Consider the following 20,684-nt stretch of genomic DNA (forward strand, 5'->3'; position numbering starts at 1 on the left):
GTGTTTCCGCTTCCATTATCTTTTACCTATCCTACTTCTCTTGAGTAAAATATATACTTACAAAATCATGTGTTAGTTAGGGTCTAATCCCCATCAAGTTTAAAGGGTGAGTTCAAATTCTTTTCTTTGTGATAAAATCTCTAGTTCACCTTGCTTTTTAGCCATGTTTGAACTGAACATCTGAAGTTTTATTCATGGCTCCTTTCTTGGATTTTGTTTTTTACAAATTTCAACTATAATTCTTATTTCCACATTGTAGCTACTTCTCATGGTATTTGACTTGATGGCTGTTTTCTATCTTTATTGCTGTGAAGTATCCCATTTGCTATTTTGGTTATTATGGTAGATGTGAATCAATTTGAGTAATCTGACCACTTTTACTATATTAGTTTGACCTAGGCATGACATGGAATAATTTTCCATTAGACTTTTTAAAAATTTTGTTAATTTTTTTTTATCAATTGATTTTCACTGGATTTATTTGTCTTGTTAGATTAATACCCCATCACTTAGCACATTTTGTCATTATTATAAATAATGTTTGCTTTTCAATTTCTTTTTTTTTTTATTAGTGATTAAAAAGGATTGTTTTTGTCAGTTGACCTTATATATTTTTATTTTGCTGAAGCAATTTATTATCCTGTTTTTGACTGACTTTTGGGATTTCTAAATAGCCATCACAAGAGCTACAAATTGGAGATAATATAATTTCTCCTTTATACCTTTTCCCTCAGTTTTTTTTCTTTTCTCATATTTCTGATGTAGAATCATAATGATAAAAGTAGCTTTTACTACTTTACTATTCTTTGTAGACGATTATCTATTACTTCTTTATTTTACTGCTTTTTTTTAGTTTCAAATCATTTTTAATCTTATTAAAGAAAATCCTATCTTAAAATGTATTTCTGTCAGATGCTTTTCCTGAAGTTAATTGATAGATAATTTATGCATTTTCTTACTACTAAGATATTAAGTTGATTAGGAAATCCTGAACCATCCTTGAAATCCTAGAATTAATATTTGATCACAAATAATGGTTACTGATAATAATAACAGCTTAGATTTGGTAATAATGTAGCACTTTAAGATTTGCAAAGTGCTTTATAGTTATTATTTTATTCTCACAATAACCCTTTTGAAATTGGTGCTATTATTATTCTCCTTTTCCACATAAAGAGACTGAGACTGAAAGAGATTGTGACTTGCCCAGAATCATATAACTAGTTAAATTCCTAATAAGGAAGAATTTAAAAGTCTTCTGGCTCTTAAGTTCTTGACATATGGCTGTATTCTTCTTGGCAGTGTATATGTAATATTTTGTGTTGGTGTTTATAAATTAATACTATAGCCCTATATTCTTACTTTACCATCTATATCTATCTTATCTATGTGTTTGTCTGTCTGTCTATCTATCACTACAAAAAGCAACTTAACAAGGATATTAGTAGGGAAAAGGGAAACTTTCAAAAGTGGTATGCTAAGTAGACCTCGTTTTTAATATCCACATTTATTAAAAGAGTAGAAAATATAAGGAATGTCACTAAGAATACTATCAATTAGAGAAATAGAGACAAAGAAAGAAGTAAGCCACACAAAAGCTTCAGAATGGGATTCTCAAAGTTATACTGCTTGCTATACATATGAGTACCTAGATTAGGTAGTTATAGGAGTTACTAAGGCTGGAATTGATTCTGGCAATAAGGAAAGTCATTTGTATGGTGGTTGATTTTGATTTCTTGTGTTTGAGCGATAATTTTTTCTTCTGAATGTACATGTGTAATAAATCAGAATAACAAAATATTAGAGTGGAAGAAGCCTTAGAAATCAATTAGTTCAGTTGCTTGAGGGAAAATAATTTGGCATATATAATACAACTTATAAATGGCAGAGATCTTGATAATATTAATTCAATGTTGTTCTTTTTATATTTTAGAGGAGGTAGTTTTTTTTTTTTAACATGAGGTGAAAAAAGTTTTAAAATTACAAAGTAGATTAACAAAAACTGTGTGTGTGTGTGTGTGTGTGTGTGTGTGTGTGTGTGTTAGAGAGAGAGAGAGAGAGAAACAAGGTTCAGAAGAACATTATAAGATTATTGGTCATTCTTTTCCAATTACATTTTAGGATGCCTTTTCGAAAATTATTCGAAATGAGGGCATAAAATCCTTATGGAGTGGTCTGCCTCCTACACTGTGAGTTGGAATTTGATTTTTTTATACTATCTGTGTTGTGTTTGTATGATGTTATGACAGTGAAATGAGCTAGAGATATATTTTAATAACATCATTACTTTATTTCATTTGTTAAAAAAAAGTATAGTATTACTAATTCTCTAGGTTGGCTTGCCTTTCATACTAAAGAACTGAGATATATACAAATACACACATATATATGTATATTTTTGTATATATATAATAATATGAAATGTATTTTGATTTTACATTTCCTGTTCAGATAGCTTTCATTCTCTTAACATTTCATAAAATAGTTGTTATACCACATGAATTAATATGTCTGCTATTTAAGTAGCAAAGCTATTCTTTTAAAGTTGACAGAATCAAATTTTGTTTGTGGCATCAAGGGTAGGTGAGTTTCCCAGTCACAAAGCTAATAATTAATGCCACCTGACTGTCATTCTTTCTATTAAATGTTATTATAGACTTTTCCCCTAAAAAATATTATCACTGAGGTCTTTTAAGTGCCATATAGTTCTTTAGGTAATTTATATAGTTATGTTATAAATGTATTTTAGATGTTTATAAGAGTAGAGTATCTGTGCCTTGGTTCCTGGTTTGAATAAAATGCAATTAATTAAAATCATAACTTGGTGTTCTATCAAGTGTAATATCCAGCATCCCTTTAGGATATTTAAATCATAAACGTATTTTGATTTTTCTTTCCTCCCCAAAAGTAGGTTTGTATGGGATAGATTGTTTGTTCTGTTGAAGAAGTGAACAAGACAAGGAAGAAAAGTTTGAAAATCGCTACTTTAGAGTATTTTGCTATATTCTTCAATCAAAGCAATGTTTAAGATTTTAGATTTAATCTAACTTAGTTTGCCTTCATAGTGAGTAGTACACTTTGTTTTTGATCATGCTCTATGGTTTCTGGTCTTTGTGGTCTTAATTGATCTATCTTTTTCAGAGTGATGGCAGTTCCTGCTACAGTTATATATTTTACGTGTTATGACCAATTATCTTCATTTATGAAATCTAAAGTAGAAAATGAAGATTATGTACCAATTTTTGCTGGAATTATTGCCAGATGTAAGTCATAAGTCTATTATTATTTTCTTTCTGTAGTGGTGTTATTTTATTTGCACATTCCCCGTACAGAATCATTTGAATATCATTTGATATTGTTCATGGAGAACTATTCTTTACAATAACCCAATACAGAAGCTGAAACTCAAAGATGAAGCAGTTATTCAAGGTCTTAAGGCTCATAGATAGAAGGGCTTTAGTTTCCTGGTCTAAGGTGCTTTCTGTTTAACCCTGTTTCCTCAGGCATTATATATTGAAGTCCTTGTAGATATTGGTTACTTAGTAAATCATTGTTGAATTACATTATTGCAATCAGGATTTAAAAAAAAAAAACTTTTTTATAAATAGATATACACTTTCACAATAGTGTGAGGTATCTGTCCTAAAATGAGAAATTCCTTGCTAATCCTCTCCTTCAGAAAACCTAGCCTTTGAGTATATGGATCCAGAATTCAGCAAACCTAGTGCATCCAGTCCAAAACTAGGTTACTCCAATTTTGGCTGATGTCTAAGTGTTTAGATATTGTAAAATCAGCTTTAAGATCATTCTGAGTTTCATGGACTCATTTTAGAACTCCAGATCATTCTCCATCTGGACATAAATGTTCAGTTGAGTAAGATGCAAGATAGATTACATCCATAATGGAAGTGAAGTTTGAAAGAAGTTTCTGCCCTAGTTGTTGTTGAATTGTAGGGAATGCACTGGTGTTATATTTGAATGGATAGGAGATTGTAATGAGAAGAAACTATTTATCACAGGAAAGAGTATTTCACTGAATGCTGTCTCACAAAAGTGTCTCTTGAATATGTGGAAAATCTAATGTGATTAAAAAAAAGATGTAATATAGTGTTGGCCATATATGTATCTTGGTCCTAAAATTTGGGCTTAGCTCAAAAGAATTATGAATCTTTTATTATCAGTGAAATCTTAAATGTCTTTTTCTATGCATATTAACATATCTGTATATTTTATTTTCAGTAGGTGCAGTAACTGTAATTAGTCCCTTGGAGTTGATTAGAACCAAAATGCAATCCAAGGCATTCTCTTATAAGGAATTACATCTGTTTGTCAAACATAAAGTTTCACACGATGGTTGGGTTTCACTTTGGAGAGGTTGGAGTCCTACTGTTATGAGAGATGTACCTTTCTCAGGTAGGATATACCTTTTTTAAATATATGCTGGATTTTAGATTGCTTTTGTCTATTTATATGTACACTTTGTGAGTGAATCATATTAAGTTTCTCTAGGGTACCTAGAAAACATCAAAATCAGTTCTGTGCTTCTAGACATTTAATAGTATTTGTTGAAGAATTTAATGAGGGGACATATATTCCAGATATTTATAATATAAGTTTTATCTCTTATTCTGTCATTTGATTCACATCTGACCAAATTATGGTTGGTGAATGTAAGCTTATTTTAATACAGTTTAAGTATAACCTGATTAGTAGGATAAATTAGTGCTGGTACAAAAAAAAAAAAAACTTTAAGGTCACCGATGAATGATTTGGGGTTCAGGTAAGGAATAGGATTATTTTTATCACTGCTATCCATAGAATCATCAACATTAATTGAAAGTTGGTTTATATGAATTTTCCTTGTATTGGTTTTCAGTAGGAAAATATTTTATAAACAAGTGGATCATAATTGTTGAGGAATTACAAGATTTGAACAGAAACCAGTACAGAATACCCACTCTTTGTACAATTGAGGGATGATTGGTACTTAATATCAAACTACAACAATTTCTACTTGTCTGAAACGTCAATAAATTGTGCTTTCCTCCTCCCTATTTTCTCTTGTTTCTCCTCCTTTATTACTATCTTGTTTTCTCCTATATGTTACCACATACTATTTTGAAATATAAAATATGTAATCATAGAATTATATAACTTAAAATCAGTTGAATAAGTGTCTCAATCCCAAACAGATGTCTAATCTTTTTTAAAAGTGTCCAAAGATGATGCTCTGGCTTATGTGTACTTCTTTGAAGCCTATTCCATTGCTTAATCTTAATCATTCAGATCTTAACATTTAGTAAAAGCTGTCTTCATATTAACTCTACTTTTTATCTTCTAGTCTTCTGTAGAAAAAGAAAACAGGAAGCAGTAACTTCTTATGTTCTTATAAATTAGGTCCCTTGCCAGAGGCAGCTGACAGCAGCAATTGCTAGCTTTGGTGCCAAGGACACTTGAAATTCCAATCTTGCCTCAGTTGCGTATTTGCCATGTGACCCTGGGCAAGTCACTTACCCTTCTCAGCCTCAGTTTCCTCCTCAATTGTTGTGAAGATCATTTAGATAACATGTACAGTGCTCTGAAAACCTTAAAGAAAACCATAAAGGCTTGCTGCTTCTCTAAACTTCTCTTAGAGATTTCCTTACTTCAGCTGTTCAAAATGCTCTCACCATAGTATCTTTTCCCTTGTTTGTCATATATATATAACATATATATATATATTTTTAAACTCTCTCTGGTTTTTCCACATCCTTTTTAAGAAGCTGGACCACAGAATTTATTAACAGTTTGAACAGTAGTGAATTTTTTAAATGTCAAGATCATTTACTGGTTTTTTATGTCATTCTCCTTTTAAAACATCCTATTGTGCTGTGTTTATGTTTTGTCTTAGCATTGCTAAACCCACAATTTCATTACCATTAGCCACCAAGATGTTTTCGTTATCTTTATATTTAGCTATCTCTACGGGATTTTTTTTGGGGGGGAGAAGAGGAATAGAAGAAGAGAAGGTCTAAACAGCACAGGTCTAAACGCAATTACAGCATAGAAATTAACTAACTAGCAATTAGTAGCATTTGAATAATAAATGTAATTCAAGATGCAACATATGGAAGCAAGAAAAGTTACCAATCATTGACTTTTGATTTTAATTCATAGACTTAAGCTGCAGTTTATCCTAACTCCTTTCTAGGAGTTAGAAACATTCTAAGAAGTACTTCTGAACTTTGCATTCCTATATGGTAAATGTTCACTTCAACTACCTTGTGTTATCAAAAAAATAGGGCAGTCCTCAGCTCACCTAATTGACTAAATTGCAATTCTCTGTTAAGTTCCCATTCACAGTCACTACAAAAAGGTCTCAGGTGAAAGAGAACAAAAACGTTGGACTCTCTACATTTAGTTTCCCTAGAATTACCATTTTTTCCAGTTAGGAAAAAGGTAGCCAATAGCTGCTTGTATGTTTCCCTTCAGTGCCTTACTACCCTCCCTCTCTCTTCCCCCCTCCCCCGCTTCCCCATTCCCATTTATCAGTACATCATTTAAGTACTGAATCATATTTTTATTTGTTTTTAAATCATATTTCATTTCTATATAAAGTCTGTCTGTCCCTTAACAGACATATTAAAAGACCTCAAAAAATTGTAACAGACATAAAAAAAAAAATCAGCAAGTTCAATTACAAATCAATTACATCGGATAGTACATTATATAGTCTCTCCCAGCTCCACAGTAAGTAAAAGGAGATGCATTTTCTTAACTCTTTTTCTCAGTCAAAACTTGTCTATTGTAATTATAGAGCTTGCCATTTTGTTTTAATGTTCCTTTCATAAGAGTGATAAGTAATCATGGTACATAGTTTTTAAAGAAATTCTTAAGTGTATGTCTTTAACATAGAGAGGAATAAGATGAAATTTTTGTAGAGATGTTGGTGTGGATGATTTTGAATAACATGTTAGATTTTACATAGATTATATAGTGGTATCTAATTCAAATTGAAATCAGGCCAATAAATCATATGTAAGGATTCCTGCAGGCATCATGATAACTTAGAAAACCATCTATCAGCATTGTCTTTTTTAGATTTTTTACTGATTTTGTTAAATATTCCCCAATTACATTTTAATCTGGTTCATTTGTATTCTTGACACCTCTGGTGTATACCATCTAAAATGTTTAGTGGGCAGAAAAAAATTGATCAGGAAACAAATAATCAATGGTCTATGTTGGTTCTATCCCACAGTTGGTTTCTTTTCTCTCTATTTATTAATATATGCATTTGTAATACCTGATTTTATATTTCACTTCTCAAAATATTTCTTTTCTATTTTCACAGCATTGTACTGGTATAACTTTGAAATGTTTAAGAAGTGGCTTTGCAAAAACTCTGACAAATATGAGCCAAGCTTTGGGATTAATTTTACTGCAGGGGCAATGTCTGGTTCTGTGAGTCATTTTTATGTTATTAATATTTCAGAATAACGATGGTATTATTATTTAAAATTGCATATGTAACTCTTAAATGAAGTAATGTGTGAATACACCTTTTTTTGAAGGGGGGAAGATCCTGATCTTAAAATGTTTTGGCATAGGAAACTTTTTGTGTGGAAACTCCCTTTAATGATGCAGATCCCCAGTTTCTCTGTAGCTAGTGACCTTACCCATGTTTTGTCAGAGAAAACCCTTGAGTGTCTTCTGACTCCAAGGCTTCTGCCACTGCATCTAGTGCTTCATCTCATGTAGCTTTTCTGGACATTTAAAATGTTTTTACAACACATTTCAACTAATTTAAAATGGTTTTCTGAAGTATTTACAATACTTCTTAAATAAAATAGATCAAATGCTTTAAATGCATTAAAATATAGATATGAAAATAAATGCTTTCTTAAAAGGCTATCTTATATTGACAAACTGTTAACTAACTTTTATAGGGTTATAAATTTAGAGCTGGAAGGGATTTCAAAGGCCATCTAATCTGACTCCTTCATCTTATAAATGATGAAGCTGCCCAGACAATTTAAATGGCTTATTTGAGGTCACACAAGTGGAGTCAGAGCTGAAGGAGCCTGTGTTGGAACCTTATTAGATCACTAGTGTCTATAGGTAAACAGGAGCCGTAATTCATGTTTATCTCACTGGTGCTTTCACATGCATTACTCCATTTAGCAATCCTGATTTCCTGAAGGCCTCAGAGAGTCTCCTAATCACTTGATATTTATTTTGTGTTCATCACATGTTGATTTGTCTCTGAGTATGTTGTATCTCCAGCTGTAAGTCAGCTCCTTATGGGACAGGGGCTGTTTTGTCTTTGTAACTCTAGAACCTGGCATGGTTTCTGGCACAATGTTCAGTTGTCTCTCAGTCATGTCTGAATCGTGACTCCATTTGGAATTTCTTCGGCACAGATCCTGGAATGGTTTTGTTTCCTTCAGCAGTTCAATTTACAGAGGAGGAAAGTGAGAAAAATAGAGTGAAGTGACTTGTCCAGAATCACATAGCTAGTCAGGGTGACAGATTTGAAGGCAGGAAAATTATTCTTTCTGATTCCAGGCCAGACCTTCTATCCATTGCACCCCCTGGCTGCCATCAGGTCTTTTCTGATGAGAATTGGGCCTAGACTGGTGGCTGAAGTGCTGAATCCTAATCCCCAGAGCACCAAGGATTCTGGCACTACAGGTGCTTCATAAATGCTTGTTGATTGATTCTTTTTAAACCATATTATATCTTTATGAAGCAGGAAGTACAAGTGTTGCTATTTCCATTTTGATTTTAAAGAGACAGACTCAATGAATGAGTTTGTCACATGAGACGGGGGACCAGTCTGGAAGCTCTTGCAGTACTCTAGGCAAAAGGAGGCAAAGGTTAGAAGCAGAGTCATGGCATGGGCAGATGAAAGATGTTGTAGAAGGAGAATTCACAAGACAAGGCAATTGAATATGCAGTAAAAGCCAATGAGAATTCAAGAGTGACTCTGAAGCTCTGTGCCTGCTTCCCTGGAAGTCTGGTTGTCCCCTGGATAGCAGAGAGGTGGGTTTGGAGAAAAGGATCGTGCATTCTGTTTTGTATGTATTTGGTTTGAATTGTTTGATAGGTAAGTGATAATGTAGAATTGGACTTGAGAGAGACTGGGATTAGACCTCGAGATGTAAGAGTCACTTACAAAGAGATAATAATAATAATTGAACCTGTGGGAACTGTTGAGGATGCTGGTTGCAAAGAGAAGAAGGCCCAGGACATAGCCTTGGAGTGCTCTTACAGAAGTGGGATAGGAATGATGTGCCAATCAGTCAGTAAACATTTATTAAGTGTCTGTTAAGTGCTTAGCACTGTTGCAATGAAAGAGAAGGCATGTTTAGGTCGGAAAAAACTCAAGAGAGCAATTTTCAAGAAAATCCAGAGAGGAGAAAGTAGGCAACAATAGTGGTGTCCAAATAAAAATGGGAGCCACTAATCTGTACATGAGAATCCTTGCAGGCCGCATATCAACTTAGTTTTAAGATGCAATACTACCTCTGATTTATTATATTTTTATTTATTTTGTTAAATATTTTCCAATAGTATTTTTGTCTGATTTAGGCCACATCCAAAAGCGTTGCGACCCACAAGTGTTTGTTTGACACTTCATGTTTGACTCTTCTGATCAAGTATCAGATGATGTTAATCGACAATTACTCATATGACTTCTATCTTCTAGGCACTATTTTATACAATTAAGGATACAAAACCAGAAATGAAACAGTTCTTGCCCTCAAGGACCTTTACATTTTTTTTAAACTATGTGGTGTTTTATAAGGGTTGTTGAATTTGACCAAGAGATCATTATTAACTTTGTAGAAAACAAATTTTCATTTTGGTGCTGAGATCAGAAGCCATATTGTAAAGGACTGCTGTAGTGTTCTCTTCTTTTTTATAATATATGATGGCAAATAAGATAATAAATGGAGGGGAGCAACTAGCTGTGAAAGGGAGAAAAGTTGTTGTAGTATATAACAGAAGAGACTGCTGCAATTAAGGGAAGATTTTTTTAAGTGATAAAGGAGCCCTATTAGGCTACTATTAAGAAGGAGTTTATTTTATAGTTAAAGGTTAATTATTATACAAGAGACAGAATAAAGGGTGCAAGTAGAGGGATTGACCTTGGGATTATATATTAAATGTCACCAGTCTTTTTCTACACTTCCTATTAGAAAAGGCATCCAGTACAGAAAGTTCAAATATTTTTCATTTAATAAAAAACTTTTTGTTGGAAAAGTAAGATGATATCTTTTGAAATAAGATGAGAATGTCACACTATTATTATATAAGAAGTTCATTTTCTAGCTTTGTTTTTTCCTTTGCCTTATTTCAAGTTAGAAGAAATTATTCTTTTAAAAATATTTTATCTTCCTCCATTTCTAGTGGTCAATGGTACTAATGAAAGAATCAAAACTTATCACTTTATGAATGATGCTTACTTTCTATTTGAAGATAACATTTATCTTTTTTGCTCCTGTCTTATTTGAATAGTCCCAAGTTTAGGATTTTTAAAATTATTCATGTTAAATAATTTATTAATTGTACAAATTCTGGTATCTGGGGGAAGGGAAGCAGAAATGTTACTGTTAATACACTATTTAAAAATAAAGAATAATTAATGGTTTATTTTTTGATAGATTGCATCTATTGTGACTTTACCATTTGATGTCGTAAAAACACACAGACAAACCAAACTTTGGAAATATGATTTTCCTCAAGGTAAGTGTTATGCCTCTTTCAATTTTTAAAAATATTTATTCCTTAAAGATTTTTTCTGTTCTCCTATTTGAGTGGATATATTCTGTTATATAGAATAACCTAGTTAGGAAATTTGAAATAAAAAAAAGTCTTCTGTTTTCATATGCTTATCTGATAAATTTTAGTTTAATATGCTAAATGTATTTCCTTTTTTGTTATTTGTCCCATTAATCACAGTTAATATTAAATTAACAGATGTTAAATTTTAATTTTAAAAATTCTCATTAAGCAAATCCCACATTTGTATGTAGAATGATTACAAAAAGAACATCTATGAGGTTAAAATTGGAGGTTTTAATGATATTTATCATTTTTCTGTTTTTATAACCCAACCTTCTATTATTTTCTTTCTTTCCTATTTTTTTTTTAATATCAATAATAGGTAAACCAACATATGAGGAAGGGAATATATATGGGGAATGTAAGGAAATATTTTCTCTATTCTCTGCATTAGTTTATTTTCTTTTTTTTCCTTTCACTTTGGTACATAGTGTTTTTCCTGTTTTCCTGCCCATTTTTTACTTAAAAAAAAATGGTTCCTTCCAGAAGGACTGCAACCTAGCGATCTTTTCTACATATTATTTCTGCTAGCAATATTTCTGTTAGATTGGGGAGTGGTTAGTTTAAAGATTGTTTCTTAGTCTTCAAAACTTTAGGTATAGTCTTCAAAGTAAACTTGAGGGGGGAAAAAATACCCTTACACAAGGGGTTACATACTAGAATTTTTTTTGTTTTATTTTTGATAAAACCTAGAATCAAATTTACAGTATAGAAAAATATTGTCACAAGCAACTAGTATTACATAATATAGTTCACATAAAAAAAATATATTAAAAAAATGGAGGGGAAGATTTATTTGTGGTTTTTTTTTAAAGACATCGATATATGCAAAAGTAGGTACTTATATAGGTACACAAATAAAATATTTGCTGATAATAAATAATAATTTTGCAATCCCCACATTCAGTTACATGACTATGGGATTGCAAACCCAGTTTGAGAAGCTGGGACTTATATGATACCATCTTGGAATTGTAAATAAAATGTAAGCTCTCTAAGGTCCCTGCCATTCTTAAATCTATGATCAAGCATCTAAAATATACTATATGTTTAATTTCTTAGGTGTTTTCTACTAAGAAAACTACTACTAAGAAAAAAAACCAGTTGTTAAAATCATAGCATTCATTACCTAAACTCTTAATTTACAGGTTTAAGTTAATGTTTTAATAAAATTAATAAATACAAGTTAAAGTTTTGGGGTTATTTACTAGATTCAGGTATCATCCATTACTCCTTTTTCTTCTCATTCCTAAAATAATTTTTTTGGGGAAAGATATTGCTAATTGATTAGATCATATCTCCTATCTGTAATCATTGAGTAAGCTGGAAATGGTCTCAGAAAGTGAGCAGAACCAGATCAATCTACATAGTAACAGCAGTATTGTAAAGATGGTCAGTTTTGAAAGATTTAGTCATTCTGATAAATAGAATGACCCACCACAATTCTGAAATACTTGTGATAAAACTTGCTGTTCATTTCCATATACAGAAATGATGGACTCAGAATGCAGAGTGAAACAGTTGTTTTTTTGTTTTGTTTTGTTTTTCTCTCTTCCCTCCTTTTTTCCCTAACATGGCCAAGTAGGAATTTTGTTTAACATGACTATACCTATTTGTAATAGGTTTTGTTTTGCTTCCCTCCTTATTGACAGCTTCTGGGGGAAAGGAGAGGATTTCAAACTGAAAAAAAATAGTGTCTACTGTAAAAAATAAAATTAAGATTATTATTTTTTAAAGGACCTCACACCTTGCTGGATAAATAAGTGTAGATCAGCTTATAATACCTTAAATCACAATAAGATCCAAATGAATATGCAACCTAAATATAAAAGATTATGTTAAAAATTATAATACAATTAAAAGAGATATCTTTCACAACTCTAGAAAGAATTCTAAAACAAATCCAGAAATAGAGGTAGCCATGAAAGATTAAACTAGATAAAGCTAAAAAGCTTTCAGGCAGATATCTAATCAGTACATTAAGAGTTATTTTTGTATTTTATACAAAGATAACAGTCAATTAAAAAATAAATCTTTGCATCAAATAACTCTAACAAAAGTGATATCCAAGATATAAAGGGAATTATCAGAATATAAAAACCCCTTTTAAAGTATATTTCCTAAGATACATATAGTCAAATAATTTTCATAGAAAAATTTTACAAACTATCAGGGATTATATATGCTCCAGTTTACTAGTAATATAAGAAATACAAATTTTAAAAAGTTGAGGTTTCCTCTCATAACCATGATATTGGAAAAATGATAAAAGATGGAAATGATAATTTAAAAAATAATTACATGGATTACTGAAGGAGTGACACACTACTAAACTCTTAGTAGATCTGTTTATTGGTTCAACAATTCTAGAAAATAGTTTAGAATTATGTAAGAAAAGTCACTAACTTGAATATTCATATTTTTTTGACTCAGAGATCCCATTCCAGGACATGCATCCCAAAGAGAGTAAGTAAAAAGAAGAAAGGTCCTATGTGTATCAAATTGTTTGTAGCAGCAAAAACACAAAATGAAGTGAATGTTCATTCACTGGGGAATAGATGAACAAATAGTGGTATGTATGTAATGTATGGTATTGTTCCCTAAGAAATTATGTTTATGAGGATTTCAGAGAAATATGACATTAATATGAAGTGATAAACAGTAAAAATAATTGTAGGAAAATGTATTTGCACAATAACAGTAGTAATATAAACAAACACAGTAAGATGAAGCTGATTGCTATATAATTACTATGATCAATCTCGCTCCTTGGGCAAGAAGGGAGGAAATGCATCTCCCTTTGATTTGTGAGATGGGGTATTCTGGGCTATTTCCCATGCTATTTGGAGTTGGCAAATCCTAACTTAAAAGGGAGAGAACAGGAAGTGAGTGTGATATTTAAAACACAGAGAGAGAGACATCAATGACAGTTTTAAGGGATTCCAGAGAGCTAGCTCCATCTTTTTTGGCATCTCTTCAGTGATTACCTTTATATATGGCCAATGTTGCTTCTTACTTTTACTTTTGACACGCCATGCATTTTATTTTTAACCTATTTTTGCTTAGCTGATAAAACATACACATAATTTTGGGTTGAATTTAATTTGGTCAGCAATATACTTATTTCATAAATAAACTTTCTTATAGTTATTGAAGTAAAGTAAACTGAATTTAATTTTTATATTAAAGTAAATTTCAGCTTTGACCTAGGAAGTGAAGATTCCATGATTATTTACAGAATAAATACTTTCTCATTAACGTTTTTTTTCCTTTTGGAAGTAGCTATCAAAAAAAAAAAACTTGTTAGTGCTATTAGATTGGTTTATTATCTTTACTATATTTCATAATAATACTTTCACATACAATGATGTTTTATGTACCACCTTCTGAGAATGAGGTTCCATAAGTGAGTTTTTCAGATGAAAGTTTACTTTTTAGTTAACATTTTTTGATAGGAATTTTTCTAATGTATTCTATATGTATTGCATATAATTTAATTAAGTATCTTACTGTGAAGATTACAAAATGATTATCATTATTATTATTGAACTCTACAGTCATAGAAACAGACTTTTCAGAGTTGAAAGGGATTCTCAGTGACCATCCTAATCCAAACTTGCAATTGGATTTTTTTTTTTTCAATAACAAAACTTACAAGTGTATCCAGTCTTTGCTTGAAGACCTCTAAGGGAAAAGAGAGAGAGAGAGGCAGGTGGGGAAGTAGTGGGTGAGGGAAGAAGACAAGGGAAAGATCCATGGGTGGGAAAAGATTAAGTAATAGCAAGGAAAATTAAGGAGCAGAATTAAGGTAGAAGAGTTGGCAGGGACAAGAAAGAAATCTACATTATATGTCAGCCATATTAGTATTGTTTTAGATGCATGTTTACATATGGGCAAATGTATGTGTATATTTAATTGTATGTGTGTCTGAGTATATGTAGATATGTATGCATGTTCTATGTATGTGTAGATGTGTGGGTAGATAAGTATATATATATATATATATATACGTGTGTGTGTGTGTGTGTGTGTGTGTGTGTGTGTATCTTTGCTTAATTATAGCCTGCTTGGGAGAGGTGGGGAGGCTGAAAGGGGAAAAAAAGAAATTCACAATGGAGAACAAAGAAATAATCTATAAGGAAGTAAAGAAAAGATGGGCACTTTGAATTTAATCTCTTGTACTATTATATATCCTTTCTTGGACTGGTAATTTATTGTTAAATATTTCAAATCCTTCCTGATGTTCTGCTGGGCACTTGACAATTTTTTTTTTTTTCTATAACAAAACTTACAAGTGTATCCAGTCTTTGCTTGAAGACCTCTAAGGGAAAAGAGAGAGAGAGAGGCAGGTGGGGAAGTAGTGGGTGAGGGAAGAAGACAAGGGAAAGATCCATGGGTGGGAAAAGATTAAGTAATAGCAAGGAAAATTAAGGAGCAGAATTAAGGTAGAAGAGTTGGCAGGGACAAGAAAGAAATCTACATTATATGTCAGCCATATTAGTATTGTTTTAGATGCATGTTTACATATGGGCAAATGTATGTGTATATTTAATTGTATGTGTGTCTGAGTATATGTAGATATGTATGCATGTTCTGTATGTGTAGATGTGTGGGTAGATAAGTATATAGATATATATATATATATATACGTGTGTGTGTGTGTGTGTGTGTGTGTGTGTGTGTGTGTGTGTATCTTTGCTTAATTATAGCCTGCTTGGGAGAGGTGGGGAGGCTGAAAGGGGAAAAAAAGAAATTCACAATGGAGAACAAAGAAATAATCTATAAGGAAGTAAAGAAAAGATGGGCACTTTGAATTTAATCTCTTGTACTATTATATATCCTTTCTTGGACTGGTAATTTATTGTTAAATATTTCAAATCCTTCCTGATGTTCTGCTGGGCACTTGACAATTTTTTTTTTCATTTTCTGTTTTTCTGTTTTTCTATTTTGTTTTTTTAATAAAATAAATTAAAAATTAAAAAAATAATCAAGTCTTTCATATCTTTCTGGACCAAATTGAGGTATTTGGATTAGATAGTATTGTAGTCAATAAGATTTTAACTGATTGAATAAAAAGATCCAAGGAGTAGTCATTAATGGAGCAATGTCACTTTATAGGGAGGCCTCTCAGACTTGCCTGAGTTGTATTTATCAGCAATTTGAATGAAAGTATAGATGGCATGTTTATCACAATTTTTAGAAGACAGAAAGCTAGAAAGGAATGTGTAGGATTCAAAAACATCTCAAGAAACTTAGAATGATGGGCCAAATAAAATTTAATAGAGGAAGTATAAATCTAGCTTAGATTCATAAATGATCTTCAAAAGTGTATGTATGTATATGTGTGTGTGTGTGTGTGTGTGTGTGTGTGTATGATGAAGAGAAAGTTCATTTGAAAAATATCTTGGGATTTTAATAAATTGTATGTTAAATACATACTGCAGTCAAAAAACATAGTTTTGGACTGTATTAAAAAGCACAGCATCTGAAACAGAATTTATTTGTTTAGATCGCATCTGGAGTGTTTGTTTCTTGGAACAACATTTTATTATTTGTTTCCAGTAACGAAAATCAGTCTTTCTCTGCATACCTCCTCCTTCTAATTGAAAAAGACAAGCTAAATCCTTGTAATAAATATGGAAGCAAAACATTTCTTCCTTGTCCATGTCCAGAAAAAAAAAAAGTCTTAGTATATACTTTGTACATATATTTCAGGAAGAACATTGACAAGATTGAGAACAACCACAGGAGAGTAATCAGGATAGTTAAGGAAATGGAGATAAAATAAAGGAATTGAGAGAAGTTAGTCTATAGACAAGAACATCTGAAAGACAGTCTTATGGAAGAAAGATTAGACTCCTCTGCTTGGTCTCACAGAGAAGACTGGAGGAGCAGTGGGGGTCCTGATTCTCCTGTCTCTAGACTGCTGTGTTCAGCACCAGCTACCTATGGATTAAAGGCTGTTCCAGTCCGGTTGACACTACACCACTGGGAACCCTGAGTTTTTCCCATTTGCCCTATATGTATTATCTCACTTTATTAGAGCGTGAGCTCCTAAAGAGCAGGGATTGTCTTTCTTTTTCTCTTTGGACTCACTTCAGTCTTTGGCACATTTTGTTGTGATTCAGCAATTTTCCAGTTCTATCCAACTCTTCGTGATCCCATTTAGGGTTTTCTTGGCAAAGATATGGAGTTGTTTGCCATTTCCATTTCCAGCTCAATTTATAGATGAGGAACTAAGAAACAGAGTAAAGTGACTGACCCAGAGCCAGTAAGAGTCTGAGGCCAGATTTGAACTCGGCAAGATAAATCCTCTTGACTCTAGGCCCAGCATTCTATTCACAAGATCACCTAACTGACCTACTTTGCACATAATAAATGCTATATTTATTCATTTGCACATCATTTCAATCTTTCAAATAATCTCCTACATTCTCTGTACATTGGTACATTGTTGATATAACAAATGTTAATTGTTATAGCTAAAATAGAAGAAATGAATAAGTACTTCATAACAATATTTTTCATTTTAATGTTTATAAAGGTCAAAACCCTGTATCCACATCAACATGGAACATTATGAAGCAGATTATTTCTAAAGATGGAATTTCTGGCTTATTTGCAGGTAAATCTCAAATTTTCAATCACTGAAAAAATTTTAAATAGAATATTTTAAATTCTTCAAATTCCAAATTTATCAAATTTCAGAAATAGTATTACCCACATTTATTTTCCCTCCCTTTTTTTAATAAATTGAAACATTAGAAGTTGATATCAAGTAACTTAGATAATTTATAATTATTACATATTTCTAATAACTAATTGGGCAGAGATTTATTCTGTTAATATTTAATGAGTTATTTACATTAAAGGGAATACAGCATAATGTAAAGGAATTGTAAATCATTAGATTTCTATTTTTGCTCAGAATTCTTCACATAATGCATGGTAAGTAATTTAATATAACTTACCAAATCAAATGTCATTTATCATTTAAAAAAGAAGAAAATTATATTTTTATTTTCTTGATTTTTTTTCAGGACTAATTCCCCGGTTAATTAAAGTTGCTCCTGCTTGTGCCATTATGGTCAGTACATATGAATTTGGAAAAACTTTTTTCCTTCAACAAAACCTCAAAAATCAGGAGATCCATACCTCTGCATTGGTCTTGAAATAATTATTGTCACATTATTGGTTGGAAGATTCTCAGAAATGTGCAAACTTCAGTTCTATTTTTAAATATCTTTATTTTAAAGAAAGTATTTCACAATTCTAATTTTAATTTAAGAACAAGTTTTCTATGTTGTCCTATCTTTGGGAGAGTTTTAGAAAATTCTTTATTGGGTGTCCATAACTCTGGTGAGACAGTTACAAAGGATAAGAGAAAAGCTTGATGAAACAGCAAGAATTTTTTATTGAATTCCACATTTTCTTTTGTTACCTTTTGTCTCCTCTGAATCTATTAACTTTATCTAAACCATGATAGGAGTGAAGTGTTTAAAGAGAAAAGGCTAATAATAAGTCTTCTGTTCAAATCTTAATCATGTGCACAAATATGTATTTTTTATATGGAAGCGGATGCCAGTTATCAAATGACGCCATACTTGTAGTTGCCAAATATTACCACTGTGTTTTTAGTTTTAATTCTGATGTTCCTTAAATTTTTTGTCTTGGGGCCCCTATTCATATTAGGATTTCTGCTGACAAACCATGATTATTTTATGTCCAGAAATAATCCTTTTTTGCTACTCTAAGCAAAAGTTATATATCTTTTGTTGTGTTCTGCCAATTTTGAAGAATATGGATACTGTTCTTAGAAATTTCTTGCTTATTTCATATTGTAATTCATCCTAATTGGGGAGAGCAGCACAGGATGTATTGCTTTAGAAAACTACTCCTCTATTTGATTCAGATAAGTTGAACCTATTTGTGATATGGATAATTGCTGAGAACTAAGTAGGGTACTTTTAGGTCCTACTGCAGTTGAGGTAGAAGAAGTAAAAAGGAAGTTTTTCAATGCTTTCTAATGCTTCTGTTTCTACACATTCAGTTTTACACTTAAAGACTACATTATATTTAATGTACAGAAGAAGTCTTGTGCTTTTTATTCTGTGATTAATAGGTATCATTGTTATTTTCATTGTTTTTTCCAGCTCAATTTTGTAGGCTTATTCTATCTAATATGATAGAAATTATCATCAGTGACTAAATATTTTCATGTTGCTTACAGATTCCACAGATTATTGCATTTCATATTAGTAGGCTGACTAAAAATAAGCAATAATCAGGGGTGGCGGGATTTCTTTTTAAAGAAAATTTTTTTTTTAATCCAATAGTGTGTGACTAAATGTCAAAGTGAAAATATGCTATAATGACAAAATAAAAAGTAGCAGAGATTTTTTTTTCTTCAAAATAATTTATGTTATGAGAAAAGCACTTTAAATATTTTTAATGAAATTGTGAAACATTTCAAAGTGGAATAGTTGAAGGAGATGGTATGTATTTAAATATTATCTGGTAAAGAGTTAGGAAATTAATGTATTCTATACTAAACTAAGAAAGTTCACATATTTTGCTAAAAATAATTTTTTATCTCTAAGTTTTGAATGTAACCATGTGTGTATTTTATTTCATCCTATGTTGATTTGTTTTTAACTCATTTTCATTAAATATTTTGCTTCCTTTCTTAAGTTTTCTGTAATGTTTTTTAGTGACAATATCTTGAAATTTTGTGCAGACCAGCTATATGAATGATATGTGTTTACACCAGGTTGGTTTATCTAGATTACCACTTACTAATAAGCTTAAAATACTTATTGGCATTCATCACACAGTTTTCTTTTTTCTATTTGCATTGATAGTGGAATGAAGAAAATTTATAAATCTATGTTTTCAAGTGATAATCTTTTCTCCTGTGTGTATTTCAAGTTTAACCAAATGGGTAAATATGAGAGATAAACAAAATTTCATCTTTCTATTTACCTTGCATTGTTTTTAGTATAATTAGCAGTTATTTTTAAAAACATGGCTAAGTTGTATAAGTTTAAGTTAAGTTACTAAATTTCTCTGGACTTCAGTTTCCTGCTTTGTAAAGTTAGGGACCAGACAAGCTTAAGCCCTTTCTAGATCTAAGCCCTATCATTTTCTACAGAGGAAAAATAGAAAATTTTCTTGAATTCAGATGGATTTAACAAGTTATTTACTAATCCTGTATAATACACGGTGTATGTGTGTATGTATGAAGTAATGTGGTAATCCCATATTACATGTGGTAGAGAAGGGGATATAAAGAGAAAACAGTCCTCATCTTCAAAGACTCAGATCTCCTGAGAGGATATACCATAACAACAGGTCAATTTATACAAAATAATAGAAAGAGATAGAGAGTGCTAGCACTTTGTGCTGTCAGAACCATCTTCATTTCAAAGTGGACTCTGAACAAAGCTACAGGTAGTGATATAGGACATCTGACAGACAGGACTTGGAGAACTTTCCTATAAAGTATGGGCTAGCTCCCTGGATGGCCTCAGCATCAGCCAGAGTCAGAATAAATCGAAGTCCTTGATCTTTAGGGGTAGGAGTGAAGGAGGCAAGCAAGCTGCCACGAGGCTTACCAAATATATATCTTGGATTCTGGAGTCCAGATTCTCCAGCCTCTCTTTTCCTTGCCCTACAGCCAAGTGGTCTAACTTCTCTCCCTCAGCCCTCCAATCCTTGCCTAAGATTCTCTCACTACCACCCATTCAGTAAGCACCAATGGTGAGGGGAGCCATCATCTAAATATGTGCTTATAGAACTATTGTCTTACATTGAGTAGGTAATTAGCTTTAAGTGTTCTCTTGTCTGATTCAAGC

General features: G+C 31.7%; 1 protein-coding gene across 1 annotated transcript in view; it reads left to right on the plus strand.

Annotated features, from left to right (window-relative positions):
* The window catches only part of SLC25A40 (solute carrier family 25 member 40), a 41,681-nt gene extending 22,161 nt beyond the window's left edge, over positions 1-19,520 (plus strand). The window contains exons 5-12 of the mRNA XM_052000927.1: positions 2,122-2,189; positions 3,142-3,263; positions 4,240-4,413; positions 7,334-7,443; positions 10,650-10,731; positions 13,264-13,296; positions 17,375-17,455; positions 17,871-19,520. Of these exons, the coding sequence (XP_051856887.1) occupies positions 2,122-2,189; positions 3,142-3,263; positions 4,240-4,413; positions 7,334-7,443; positions 10,650-10,731; positions 13,264-13,296; positions 17,375-17,455; positions 17,871-18,007 (807 nt within the window). The 3' untranslated portion in view covers positions 18,008-19,520. The remainder of the gene's footprint in view (positions 1-2,121; positions 2,190-3,141; positions 3,264-4,239; positions 4,414-7,333; positions 7,444-10,649; positions 10,732-13,263; positions 13,297-17,374; positions 17,456-17,870) is intronic.
* Positions 19,521-20,684: the final 1,164 nt, after the last annotated feature.

This window comes from Antechinus flavipes, chromosome 5 (assembly GCF_016432865.1).
Source record: "Antechinus flavipes isolate AdamAnt ecotype Samford, QLD, Australia chromosome 5, AdamAnt_v2, whole genome shotgun sequence".
Lineage (NCBI taxonomy): Eukaryota > Metazoa > Chordata > Mammalia > Dasyuromorphia > Dasyuridae > Antechinus > Antechinus flavipes.